This window comes from Oncorhynchus keta, chromosome 28, assembly GCF_023373465.1.
Source record: "Oncorhynchus keta strain PuntledgeMale-10-30-2019 chromosome 28, Oket_V2, whole genome shotgun sequence".
Classification (NCBI taxonomy): domain Eukaryota; kingdom Metazoa; phylum Chordata; class Actinopteri; order Salmoniformes; family Salmonidae; genus Oncorhynchus; species Oncorhynchus keta.
In genome coordinates, this window is record NC_068448.1 from 38,224,299 (window position 1) to 38,238,236 (window position 13,938).

General features: G+C 43.0%; 1 protein-coding gene across 1 annotated transcript; it reads left to right on the plus strand.

Annotated features, from left to right (window-relative positions):
- The first annotated feature begins 290 nt into the window (after positions 1 to 290).
- On the plus strand, positions 291 to 13,791 carry LOC118361270 (protein-L-isoaspartate O-methyltransferase domain-containing protein 2-like). Its single transcript, XM_035741077.2, has 7 exons — positions 291 to 484; positions 577 to 609; positions 7,975 to 8,294; positions 8,463 to 8,565; positions 8,976 to 9,147; positions 9,749 to 9,872; positions 10,265 to 13,791. Exons 3-7 carry the CDS (start codon positions 7,988 to 7,990, stop codon positions 10,693 to 10,695), a joined length of 1,137 nt encoding a protein of 378 aa, XP_035596970.1. The 5' UTR covers positions 291 to 484; positions 577 to 609; positions 7,975 to 7,987; the 3' UTR covers positions 10,696 to 13,791.
- Positions 13,792 to 13,938: the final 147 nt, after the last annotated feature.

Here is a 13,938-nt window from a genome sequence, read left to right on the forward strand (position 1 = left end):
CCTTCCCCTGATTCAGAATATATCATTTTAATAGTCAAGGCGCACTTTGTGTAAGAGCTATTGATGATTGAAAGCAAAAAATATACTATAATAATAATACATAAATCAATAAAGACTGTGGATTTTTGTACACCCTCCCCTGATTCAGAATGTATCATTATCATAGTCATGTCACTCTTTGTCTAACAGCTATTGGCTACACCGAATATCCAATTTAAATTAATTTGACCTATTTCATTTTCCATTGGAGATTTAACATTTCGGCCAATGCAAGACGAGTACAACTCTCCCTCTCCACTGGGGAACTGACTGATCGGAGTTTGGTGTTTGTGTGACGTCACTGTCAGCTGGTCAATGTTTACGTCCAGAATTGTGGCGACATCTATTGAATGTTTATGGGGGAAAACGAGAAGGTATCAACATATTTTTTCGAAATACAGTTGACACTATAAAGCAGTGTCAATTATATCGTCACATCCATAAGGTAAAGACCGCTGCTTCGTATTTCTTATGGCGAGTGTCTTTTTCAGCTCCAGCCAGACAATAATTTATCTTCTCTCCCATGTACCCATGCAGAGCGCTTCGTTGACGAAATCAACAGAGACAAAGGTGATGCATATTTATTTATATATCTCGCGTTGAAGCAGCAGTTTGATAACATGTTGTGTTTGGTTGTTAAATATCAAATTCCCAATGTCAAACTATTTGAAAGAAGATTAAGAAAAACACTATGAATGCGCAACAAATGCTTACCCAAATTTTGGCTGCAGTACTTTTGGTGATAATAAGAATATTTATGTAAACACATACTATTTTGTTATTCAGTGGCGCAGCTGTATTTTGTGTGTGCGTTCATTGGTGGGAAATATGCATCACTGAGAGGATTCGATTATCTGGTCCGGGCGCCCTGTTCATTGGGTGAAAGTAGTGGCATTTGTTTTGGAACCGGGCTGCCTCCTGGGTGTGAGCCAGGGACCTGGATCAAAGCACACGGCGAAATCGGCTCAAAACAAAAGCGATGTAATTAATCACGTTGAGTAACGACTAGGATTCTGTGTTCTCACATGCACAAATGATTGCTTTTGATATAAACGCCCTTATCTGCCTTACAATGAAACTAGTTTGTAAATGCAAAGGTATATTATATGGCAAAGAGATGTATTTCTGCATGATACACCGTGTTTTCTTGTTGCCAACATGACCGAACGTCAGAGATTATGCCGCGTTCATCTGCTCGTCAGAATTAGGAAAATATGACATTTTCTATTTTCTAACTGGTTGCAGTTATACACGTGCCACGTTCAACTAATCAGCACATAGGACATTTCAGTTTTCTAGTATCGACTAGCAGATGAACGCGGCATTGATGTTCGATTTCAGATGGGCGCTCCTCCCTCACCGCTTTTGCCCGGCACATCACGGGACATAGACAGGTGCCCCACGGCTCAGCATAATCGAATCCGCCTACTCCTGCAGTTACAAAGAAGGCGTTTCCATCATCACTAGGATTAACGCCCAGCTACTCGTGAAAGCAGAATACAATACGAGTTTATTTGACTGGTTTGTAATATACGAACTTCATTAAAGGCCGAAGAAAGAGGTTCTTAAACAGGCCTGTCTTTTACACACACCTTCAGAACCAAAATGACATGTTCAAAGTTAATCTTTTCTCCAAATAGAACTCATTCCAGGGTTTTTCATTATTATTATTTTTTTTCAACAATTTTCTATTATAATAATGGTGAAGACAAACTATGAAATAACCAATATGGAATCACGTAGTAACCAAAAAGGTGTTAAACAAATCAAAATATATTTTATATTTGAGATTCTTCTAAGTAACCACCTGTTGCCTTGATGACAGCTTTGCACACACTTGGCATTCTCTCAACCAGCTTCATGAGGTAGTCACCTGGAATGCATTTCAATTAACAGGTGTGTCTTGTTCATTTGTGGAATTTATTTACTTCTTAATGCATTTCAGCCAATCAGTTGTATTTTGACACGGTAGGGGTGGTATACAGAAGATAGTCTGTATTTGGTAAAAGACCAAGTCCATATTACGGCAAAACCAGCTCAAAAGAGAAACGACAGTCCATTACTTTAAGACATGAAGGTCAGTCAATCTGGAAGGTGTCAAGAACTTTGAAAGTGTCTTCAAGTGCAGTCGCAAAAAGCATCAAGCACTGTGATGAAACTGGCTCTCATGAGGACCGCCACAGAAAAGGAAGACCCAGAGTTACCTCTGCTGCAGAGGATCATTTCATTAGAGATACCATCCTCATAATAGGCAGCCCAAATAAATACTTCAGAGTTCAAGTAACAGACACATCTCAACATCAACTGTTCAGAGGAGACTGCGTGAATCAGGCCTTCATGGTCAAATTGATGCAAAGAAACCATTACTAAAGGACACCAATAATAAGAAGAGACTTGCTTGGGCCAAGAAACACGAGCAATGGACATTAGACCGGTGGAAATCTGTCCTTTGGTCTGATGAATCCAAATGTTTGATTTTTGGTTCCAACCACCATGTCTTTGTGAGACGCAGAGTAAGTGAATAGATGATCTCCGCATGTGTGGTTCCCAACGTGAAGTATGGAGTAGGAGGTGTGATGGTGCTTTGCTGGTGACACTGTTGGTGATTTATTTAGAATTCAAGGTACACTTAACCAGCATGGCTACCACAGCATTCTGCAGCGATACGCCATCCCATCTGGTTTGGGCTTAGTGTGACTAATTATTTGTTTTTCAACAGGACAATGACCCAAAACACATCTCAAGGCTGTGTCAGGGCTACTTGACCAATGAGAGGGATTGGAGTGCTGCATCAGATGACCTGGCCTCCGCAATCACCTGACCTCAACCCAATTGAGATGATTTGGGATGAGTTGGACTGCAGAGTGAAGGAAAAGCAGCCAACAAGTGCTTAGCACATGTGGGAACTCCTTCAAGACTGTTGGAAAAGCATTCCAGGGGAAGCTGGTTGAGAGAATGCCAAAAGTGTGCAAAGCTGTCATCAAGGCACAGGGTGAAGAATCTAAAAATATATTTTGATTTACACTTTTTTTTATTCGTTACTACATGATTCCATATCTGTTATTACATAGTTTGTCTTCACTATTATTCTACAATGTAGAAAATAGTAAAAATAAAGAAAAACCCTTGAATGAGTAGGTGTGTCCAAACCTTTGACTGGTACCGTGTGTGTGTGTGTATTTACAATTTAATTGCACAATACAAATCTACATGTAAAGTGTTACATAGTAAAAGGTGCATTGTGCCCCCAGAGGATCCAACAAGACTGAAATACTAAGCTGAGTTAATATCTAAGATCCTTCTCATCAATCATCTGTTGTGAAAGCCATTGTTGGCAACACGTTCTACTTTACCAGAGGGACGTCAAGGAAACCTGAGAGAACACTTTCTCTTCCAATTAAGAAATCAAATTTTATTTGTCACATACACATGGTTAGCAGATGTTAATGCGAGTGTAGAGAAATGCTTGTGATTCTAGTTCCGACCATGCAGTAATATCTAACAAGTAATCTAACCTAACAATTTCACAACAACTACCTTATACACACAAATGTAAAGGAATTAATAAGAATATGTACATACAAATATATGAATGAGTGATGGCTGAACGACATAGGCAAGATGCAGTAGATGGTATAGAGTACAGTATATACAGTGGGGCAAAAAAGCATTTAGTCAGCCACCAATTGTGCAAGTTCTCCCAATTAAAAAGATGAGAGGCCTGTAATTTTCATCATAGGTACACTTCAACTATGACATACAAAATTAGAAAAAAAATCCAGAAAATCACATTGTAGGATTTTTAATGAATTTATTTGCAAATTATGGTGGAAAATAAGTATTTGGTCACCTACAAACAAGCAAGATTTCTGGCTCTCACAGACCTGTAACTTCTTCTTTAAGAGGCTCCTCTGTCCTCCACTCGTTACCTGTATTAATGGCACCTGTTTGAACTTGTTATCAGTATAAAAGACACCTGTCCACAACCTCAAACAGTCACACTCCAAACTCCACTACTCCACTCCAAGACCAAAGAGCTGCGAAAGGACACCAGAAACAAAATTGTTGACCTGCACCAGGCTGGGAAGACTGAATCTGCAATAGGTAAGCAGCTTGGTTTGAAGAAATCAACTGTGGGAGCAAATATTAGAAAATGGAAGACATACAAGACCACTGATAATCTCCCTCGATCTGAGGCTCCACGCAAGATCTCACCCCGTGGGGTGAAAATGATCACAAGAACGGTGAGCAAAAATCCCAGAACCACACGGGGGGACCTAGTGAATGACCTGCAGAGAGCTGGGACCAAAGTAACAAAGCCTAACATCAGTAACACACTACGCCGCCAGGGACTCAAATCCTGCAGTGCCAGATGTGTCCCCCTGCTTAAGCCAGTACATGTCCAGGCCCGTCTGAAGTTTGCTAGAGAGCATTTGGATGATCCAGAAGAAGATTGGGAGAATGTCATATGGTCAGATGAAACCAAAATATAACTTTTTGGAAAAACTCAACTCGTCGTGTTTGGAGGACAAAGAATGCTGAGTTGCATTCAAAGAACACCATATCTACTGTGAAGCATGGGGGTGGAAACATCATGCTTTGGGGCTGTTTTTCTGCAAAGGGATCAGGGTGACTGATCCGTGTAAAGGAAAGAATGAATGGGGCCATGTATTGTGAGATTTTGAGTGAAAACCTCCTTCCATCAGCAAGGGCATTGAAGATGAAACGTGGCTGGGTCTTTCAGCATGACAATGATCCCAAACACACCGCCCGAGCAACGAAGGAGTGGCTTCGTAAGAAGCATTTCAAGGTCCTGGAGTGGCCTAGCCAGTCTCCAGATCTCAATCCCATAGAAAATCTTTGGAGGGAGTTGAAAGTCCGTGTTGCCCAGCAACAGCCCCAAAACATCACTGCTCTGGAGGAGATCTGCATGGAGGAATGGGCCAAAATACCAGCAACCGTGTGTGAAGACTTACAGAAAACGTTTGACCTCTGTCATTGCCAACAAAGGGTATATAACAACGTATTGAGATAAACTTTTGTTATTGACCAAATGCTTATTTTCCACCATAATTTGCAAATAAGTTCATTCAAAATCCTACAATGTGATTTTCTGGATTTTTTTTCTTCTCATTTTGTCTGTCATAGTTGAAGTGTACCTATGATGAAAATTACAGGCCTCTCTCATCTTTGTAAGTGGGAGAACTAGCACAATTGGTGGCTGACTAAATACTTTTTTGCCCCACTGTACATATGAGATGAGTAATGAAGGGTATGTAAACATTATATAAAGTGGCATTGTGGCTAGTGATACATTTATTACATTTATTGCATAAATTTGTCCATTATTAAAGTGGCTAGAGTTGAGTCAGTATGTTGGCAGCAGCCACTCAATGTTTGTGATGGCTGTTTAACAGTCTTATGGCCTAGAGATAGAAACTGTTTTTTAGTCTCTCAGTCCCTGCTTTGATGCACCTTTACTGACCTCTCCTTCTGGATGATAGCGGGGTGAACAGGCAGTGGCTCGGGGGGTTGTTGTCCTTGATTATCTTTTTGGCCTTCCTGTGACATCGGGTGGTGTAGGTGTTCTGGAGGGCAGGTAGTTTGCCCCCGATGATGCATTGTGCAGACCTCACTACACTCTGGAGAGTCTTACGGTTGTGGGCGGAGTAGTTGCCGTACCAGGCAGTGATACAGCCCGACAGCATGCTCTCGATTGTGCATCTGTAAAAGTTTGAGTGTTTTTGGTGACAAGCCAAATTTCTTCAGCCTCCTGAGGGTGAAGAGGCTCTGCTGCGCCGCCTTCACCACGCTATCTGTGTGGATGGACCATTTCAGTTTGTCCGTGATGTGTACGCCGAGGAACTTAAAACGTTCCACCCTCTCCACTACTGTCCCATCTATGTGGATAGGGGGCTGCTCCCTCTGCTGTTTCCTGAAGTCCACGATCATCTCCTTTGTTTTGTTGACATTGAGTGTGAGGTTATTTTCCTGACACCACACTCCGAGGGCCCTCACCCCCTCCCTCCCTGTTGGCCGTCTCGTCGTTGTTGGTCGTCAAGCCTACCACTGTAGTGTCATCTGCAAACTTGATGATTGAGTTGGATGCGTGCATGGCCACGCGTCATGGGTAAACAGGGAGTACAGGAGAGGGCTGAGAACGCACCCTTGTGGGGCCCCAGTGTTGAGGATCAGCGGGGTGGAGATGTTGTAACCTACCCTCATCACCTGGGGGCGGCCCGTCAGGAAGTCCAGGATCCAGTTGCACAGGGCGGGGTCGAGACCGAAAACCCAATTACCATTAATTGTGGAGAAGGTTAAAGAGTGGCCCACTGTGCCTTCATGTACCTCAGGTAATCCAATCAGGCTACACTGCAGTGTCTGATACTGGATGTCACAGTTAATGATAGCTGCTTCACTTAGGTTGTTATTCACATCAAAAAACAAACAAATGTACTGTAACTTCTACATATATACTACCGTTCAAAAGTTTGGGGTCACTTTGACATTTCCTTGTTTTTGTCCATTTTCTTTTCAATTAAAATAACATAAAATTGATCAGAAATACAGTATAGACATTGTTAATGTTGTAAATTACTATTGTAGCTGGAAACGACAGATTAATGTTTTTTTTTTATTATTGAATATCTACATAGGCCCATTATCAGCAACCATCACTCCTGTGTTCCAATGGCACGTTGTGTTAGCTCATCCAAGTTTACCATTTTAATAGGCTAATTGAACATTAGAAAACCCTTTTGCAATTATGTTAGCACATGGCCAGAAACAACTTTCTTTTGAAACTCATCAGTCTATTCATGTTCTGAGAAATTTAGGCTATTCCATGCGAGAAATTGCAAAGAAATGGAAGATCTCGTACAATGCTGTGTACTACTCCCTTCACAGAACAGCGCAAACTGGAGCTAACCTGAATAGAAAAAGAAGTGGGAGGCTCAGGTGCACAACTGAGCAAGAGGACAAGTACATTAGTGTCTAGTGTGAGAAACGGACGCCACACAAGTCCTCAACTGGCAGCTTCATTAAATAGTACCCGCAAAACACCAGTCTCAACGTCAACAGTGAAGAGGCAACTCCGGGATGCTGACCTTCTAGGCAGAGTTGCAAAGAAAAAGCCATATATCAGACTGGCCAATAAAAAATAAAATATTAAGATGGGCAAAATAACACAGGCAATGGACAGAGGAACTCTGCCTAGAAGGCCAGCATCGCCTCTTCACTGTTAAGACTGGTGTTTTGCGGGTACTATTTAATGAAAAAAATAATGATTTTGAACTGTCATGTCTAGAAGAAACCTGGCACCATCCCTACGGTGAAGCATGGCGGTGGCAGCATCATGCTGTGGGGATGTTTGCGCTCAGGACCTCAGACTCTCTTGAGAGACCTGAAAATAGATGTCTAGCAATGCTCCCCATCCAACCTGACAGAGCTTGAGAGGATCTGCAGAGAAGAATGGGAGAAACTCCCCAAATACCAGTGTGCCAAGCTTATAGTGTCATATCTCAGACTCAAGCCTGAAATTGCTGCCAAAGGTGCTTCAAAAAAGTAGAGAGGAAAGGCTCGGAATTCTTATGTAAATGTAATACTTATTTGTGTGTGTTTATGTGTAAGGGTTGTATGTGTATGAGAGTCAGTGCCTATAGTCTGTAAAGTGTGGATAGTCTCTGAGGTACAAATAATCTCTCAGGAGCAGGTCTGAGCAGGTAGACAGCAAGGGGTAGCTGTTCAGCAGTCTGATTGTCTGGTGGTTGAAGCTGAAGCTGTCTCGGGAGCCTTTTGCCCTGAGACCCGATGTTCTGATACCGTTTGCAAGATGGTAACAGTGAACAGTCTTTGAGGGGGATGAATCAATCTGAATCAATTGATCAATATTTTTAGACACCTTTTTGTCTGACTCTGTCCTCACCTTTCTCTCAGCGAGTCTGTGAGGATGGGAGGAGCTGTGAGTGCGGGGGAGGATAACGATGAGTTGATTGACAACCTGAAGGAGGCTCAGTACATCCGCTCGGACTTGGTGGAGCAGGCCTTTAGGGCCATCGACAGGGCCGACTACTATCTGGAAGAGTTCAGAGACAGTGCCTACAAGGACCTGGCCTGGAGGCACGGCAACATCCACCTCTCAGCACCCTGCATCTACTCCGAGGTGATGGAGGCCTTGGATCTCCAGCCTGGCCTGTCCTTCCTCAATCTGGGCAGTGGTACGGGCTACCTCAGCACTATGGTGGGACTCATACTGGGTGAGTCAGGATGGCACAAACCTCACCTGGCCAGGTGAAACAAAATAAAGCAATTATAAGGGCAAGAATGGCTTAAAAATCATTTTTACCATTGCTTTACATAAGAAAATGGAAAATAAGATGGAAAGTGCAAATGTACTCACACCTTGTTTCTCCCCTTTACTGTAGGTCCATTTGGAGTGAACCATGGGGTGGAGCTGCACCAAGATGTCATTGAGTATGCATACCAGAAACTGGAGTTTTTCATCAAGACCAGCGACAGCTTCGACAGGTAGGAGTTTCATGATGAAAATGACAATGTAGGAATTACAACCAGAGTTATGAGCTATCAGGAGAATCCAGTTTAATTATCATTATACCAGAGTTATAGGAGCTATCAAGATAATTCAGTTAAATGGCTATAACTCTGGTATATCAGGAGAATCCAGTTAAATGACATTATACCAGAGTTATAGAAGCTAGCAGGAGGATCCAGTTAAACAGAATTATTCTGTAACAAGCTAGTAAGATAACATACTGCAGTTATGGTGGGTAGGCTGATTCTCTGAGGAAACTGTGTCGGGAGTGCTACAGGTATCCAAGGAACATCAGACGTGGCTCTGGAATGGGAGAATCATAGGTGTGTGTGTGTGTGTGTGTGTGTGTGTGTGTGTGTGTGTGTGTGTGTGTGTGTGTGTGTAGGTTTGAGTTCTGTGAGCCCTGCTTCGTGATGGGGAACTGTCTGGAGATAGCCCCAGAGAGTGGTCCGTATGACCGGGTGTATTGTGGAGCTGGGGTGCAGCGGGAGCAGGAAGACTACATGAAGAACCTGCTCAAAGTGGAGGGAATCCTAGTGCTGCCATTGGAGGAGAAGGTCAGCGCTCACACATGCACACCCCCAGTGGTGGCTGCTGAGCGAAGGACGGCTCTTAATAATGTCTGGAATGGAGCGAATAAAATGGTATCCAACACGTGGAACTCCACTCTAGCCATTACCACGAGCCCGTCCTCTCCAGTTAAGGTGCCACCAACCTCCTGTGACCCAGGCACAGACACAAAATGTGAAGTGAAACAGAATGGCGAGCGTAGCAATCAGGATGGTTTCACAAGGCTAAATTGTGACTGTAAAGACATGGCCACTTTTAAAACCAGAATAAACTTAGATAAACTCACCTCTTAACCCAGTGCTATTTCTAGCACTTTGATATATTCTGGTGTCTTGTGGTGTCATCTTCCCTGTTATACATCTTCTCTGTTGTAGACTTTGTTGTCTCATCTTTCTTGGTCTCGCTCCTAGAAATTGTTTGTATACCTTCTATACACATTTTGATACTCGTTTCCTTCGTGTGGAGCTAATGCTCTGTGCTCCACTTGTTTAGAGAAAGACCTGTATATGAATACATATTTCTTAACACTGCTTACGACAAAAAAATCTCCAGGACACAAACACATTATTGCTCTTCCTCTCTCCTTAGTTGACCAAGATCACTCGAACAGGCTACAACAGCTGGGAGACCAAAAACATCATTGCCGTGTCCTTTGCCCCACTGGTGTTGCCCAAACACAGAGATAACAGTAAACCCAAAGCAGTGCCTTTACGTAAGTACTGTACTAGCACATCTGTCATATGATTGTCTATGTAACAGAGGTCGTTTTCCAAGTGAGCCTTTGTGTGATGAGTAACCATATCGGAGATCTGGGCCGGTATTCGCAAAGCATCTCAGAGTAGGTGCTTATCTAGGATAAATGTAGCCTTTTAGATTATAATAAATGACGGGAGGGGGCTGATTCTAGATCAGCTATCCTACTCTGAGGCTTTGTGAAAACAGGCCCTGGAGACTCAGAACCACGGGGGGGAGGTGACAGTTGTTGAACACTATGTTGTCTCAAATGCTGGACTAGTTACAAAATGGGAAGGCAGAACTTCCATCACTTACTATGTGGGAGTGTGTGAAATGGTTTCCTCTTGTCATTTGTGTGTACCTCCTCAGCGACCATGTTTGAGGTGCGGACTCTGCAGGACTTGGCTCGCATCTTTATCCGTCTGACGTTAAAGAAGACAGTGGTGGGGCCAGGGCCCTTGCCCAGGGGGTTGGCCCACAACGGGGAGCGACTCCAGCAGGCCCAACACTGTGGCTCCACCCTGCTCTCCAACCGCTACGTATTCATGAGCCGCCTCATCCCCGGGCCGATGGACGACGACAACAACCGCTCAGACGCAGAAGAGGAGGAAGAAGAAGGGAACTGCAGGATTCGAGGAGAGCCTGAGGAAGAGGAGGATCAGGAGGAAGAGGGGGAGGAGAGTAGGGAGGGCGGTGCCCTTCTACATGAGGCTCCAGTGAACCTGCTCAGAGAAAGGATCCTGAGCCTGCCGCTCCCTGAGCCTCTGAAGATGTACATGCTCCACTACAGAGAGAAGTAGGGAGGTACAGGAGACAAGAACCTGTGCTCCCATTTTCTAACTTGTTCCCATCCCTATGCTCTTGATTCCCCTTTCTGGATACAAAAGTAATTAATGTGTAAGAAATAGGCTGATCACTCCACAGGAATGGCTAAAATGAGTTCCCATCCGAATTCAAAATGTAAGCCCTAGAAACTTCATGTTGAAGTGAATAACTAGAAGAATTGGATAAGTAGAAGCAATATGGTAATAGCTCCATCTCCCCCTTCCCCGATAGCCCAGGTACGCCTATCTAATCTACAGAGGTGCCTGAGGGGTAGAGGTCGAGGTTGGAAAAACAAGGATTTAGAGATTGAGAGCATCCTTAGGGTCACCCCTACCCCTAGAAGCCCTCACCACCACCACCAGCCCCCTAGGACTATTCCAACAACCCCTCTGAACACTAGAAAACTAGTCTCATCCCACTCAATGCCCCACCCATGAACTTTATCTCCCCTCTTTTGGGGTATCTTGTCTTGTGCCTGACACTGGTACCCAGTCTCAAAGACCTTTCCTCCCTCTTTGAATTTTGTAAATGTGATTTTTCTGAGAATGATGATTTTGACTGTGACTGAACAATTCAGGGGAGCTTTTGAGATCAACTTACAAGAACTGAAAGCCCCAAATGGTGTGGAAACATTTGCTCATTCTGTGTTCACATCTGTAAGATCTTCTCTGCATTGAATATACTTGTTGAGAGCAGGAGTGACAAATAAAAGTAATTTAACTGAAGAGACCATTTCTGTTAAGGCAAATGTCAAGAGGGCTACAGGCATGAAAAAAGTATATTAACACATTTTTACACGGTATAGCAAAGAAATCACCACATTGTCAAACAGCATTACCCGAAATTCACTCTCGTTTTGTGAATTTCTTCAATATCAAATAATGGGAGACTGCAAATGCCTTTGGACCGTAGAACACCTTTGGATTAGGGGTAGAAAGTGAGTGTGGGAAAGCAATTTACTATTAGGTTCTCAAAGCAGATCTGTAATTAAAGTGGTAAATAATGTACAGTGGGGTCCAAAGATATTTGGACAGTGATACATTATTTTGCCTCTGTACTCCAGCACTTTGTATTTAAAATTTTACATATATATATACACACAAAAGTATGTGGACGAGAGGACCCGCCGAGTACTGAAACACGTAGCGTGTAGAAATCTTCTCCCCGGTTACAACACTCACTACGGAGTTCCAAACTGCCTCAGGAAACAACGTCAGCACAATAACTGTTCGTCGGGAGCTTCACGAAATAGGTTTCCATGGCTGAGCAGCCGCACACAAGCCTAAGCTAACCATGTGCAATCAAGCGTCGGCAGGAGTGGTGTGAAGCTCGCGCCATTGGACTCTGGAGCAGTGGAACGCGTTCTCTGAAGTGATGAATCACACTTCACCATCTGGCAGTCCAACTGACAAATCTGGGTTGGAAAATGCCAGGAGAACGCTAGCTGCCCCAATGCATAGTGCCAACTGTAAAGTTTGGTGGAGGAGGAATAATAGTCCTCGGCTGTTTTTCATGGTTCGGGCTACCCTTAATTAAGTTCCAGTGAAGGGAAATCTTAACGCTAGAGCATACAATTACATTCTAGATGATTCTGTGATTCCAACTTTGTGGCAACAGTTTGGGGAAGGCCCTTTCCTGTTCCAGAATGATAATGCCCTCGTGCACAAAGTGAGATCCATACAGAATTGGTTTGTCGAGATCGATGTGGCAGAGCCCTGACAACCCCAATGAACACCTTTGGGATACATTGAAACGCCGACTGCGAGCCAGCCTTAATCACCCAACCTCATGTTTTTAATGGCTGAATGGAAGCAAGTCCCCGCAGCAACGTTCCAACATCTAGTAGAAATCCTTCCCAGAAGAGTGGAGGCTGTTATAGCAGCAAAAGGGGGATCAACTCCACATTAATGCCCATGCTTTTGGATGAGATGTTCGACAAGCAGGTGTCCACATGCTTTTGGTTAGGTAGTGTACATTGAGGTTAAGGTGCTGGGCTGTTGGCTTTCATTTGAAAGTATTGTCATCCATATCGGGTGAACGGTTGAAATTAAAATACTTTTTGTACATAGTCCCCACCCATTTTAGAGAACCAAAAGTATTAGGACTTGTGTATTAAACAGTCAAAAGTGTAGTATTTGGTCCCATATTCCTAGCACACAATGATTACATCAAGCTGTGACTCTACACACTTGTTGGCTGCATTTGCAGTGTTTTGGTTGTTTCAGTTTATTTTGTGCCCAATAGAAATTAATGGTAAATAATGTATTGTCATTTGAGTCACTTAGAGTAAAGAATATAATATTTTTCTGAACCCTTCTACATTGTGGATGCTACCATTGATTACAGATAATCCTGAATGAGTCGTGAATAATGAGTGAGAAAGTTAGTGGCACAGAACACAACCCCAAGACATGCTGACCTCTCGCTATTTCTAATAACAGGAGAGGTTGGCATTTTTTGTGGGCTTACAATATTTATGCCTCATTCATGGGCACAAAATGTGAAACCAAAAAAAATGCAAATGCATCCAGAAAGTTCAGTCACAAGCCTGATATCATTGCGTGGAATATGGGACTAAACATTTGACTACTTTAATGAGTGAATTTTCCATGTCTGGTCCCATAAAATGGGGGGGCACAGGGAAACGGAAGTACAAAAAGTCCTGTTAATTCCAAACGGTTCACCCGGCATGGATGAAATTACCCTCAAATTAAAGCTGGCAGTCTGCACTTGAACCTCAGTCATTGTATAATTTTAGTACAGAGCCAAAACAACATGTCACTGTCCAAATACATTTGGACCTCACTGTGTGTATCCACCTGTGAAGGAATTTAAGCACTTATTTGTCTACCAGTGTGATGGACTGTGTGTTATGCTCCGATGCTGTTGAGGTATATATAAAAAAAAAAATGAAATGTTTTGTCTGATGTTCTCAGTGCCAAACTTATCCAGCACTTGACGGGTCCAAATGTGTCTTGCTGTTCAGTTCTACATGTCAAATTGTTAATCGAATAAACATGTGTATTTAGAATAAATATCTACGTGTGACAAAAGTTGTAAGTTGAACTATACTGCCAGAAAATCCAAAATGAGTGTCATTGCTTAACACCAGACTGCTCAATCTAAGTTATTCATTTTGATTACTGTGCTTAGCTGCAGAGTACAGACTTGATTTTGTGCAGGGAAAAATGGAATGAAAGCACTTACAAAAAAACTGA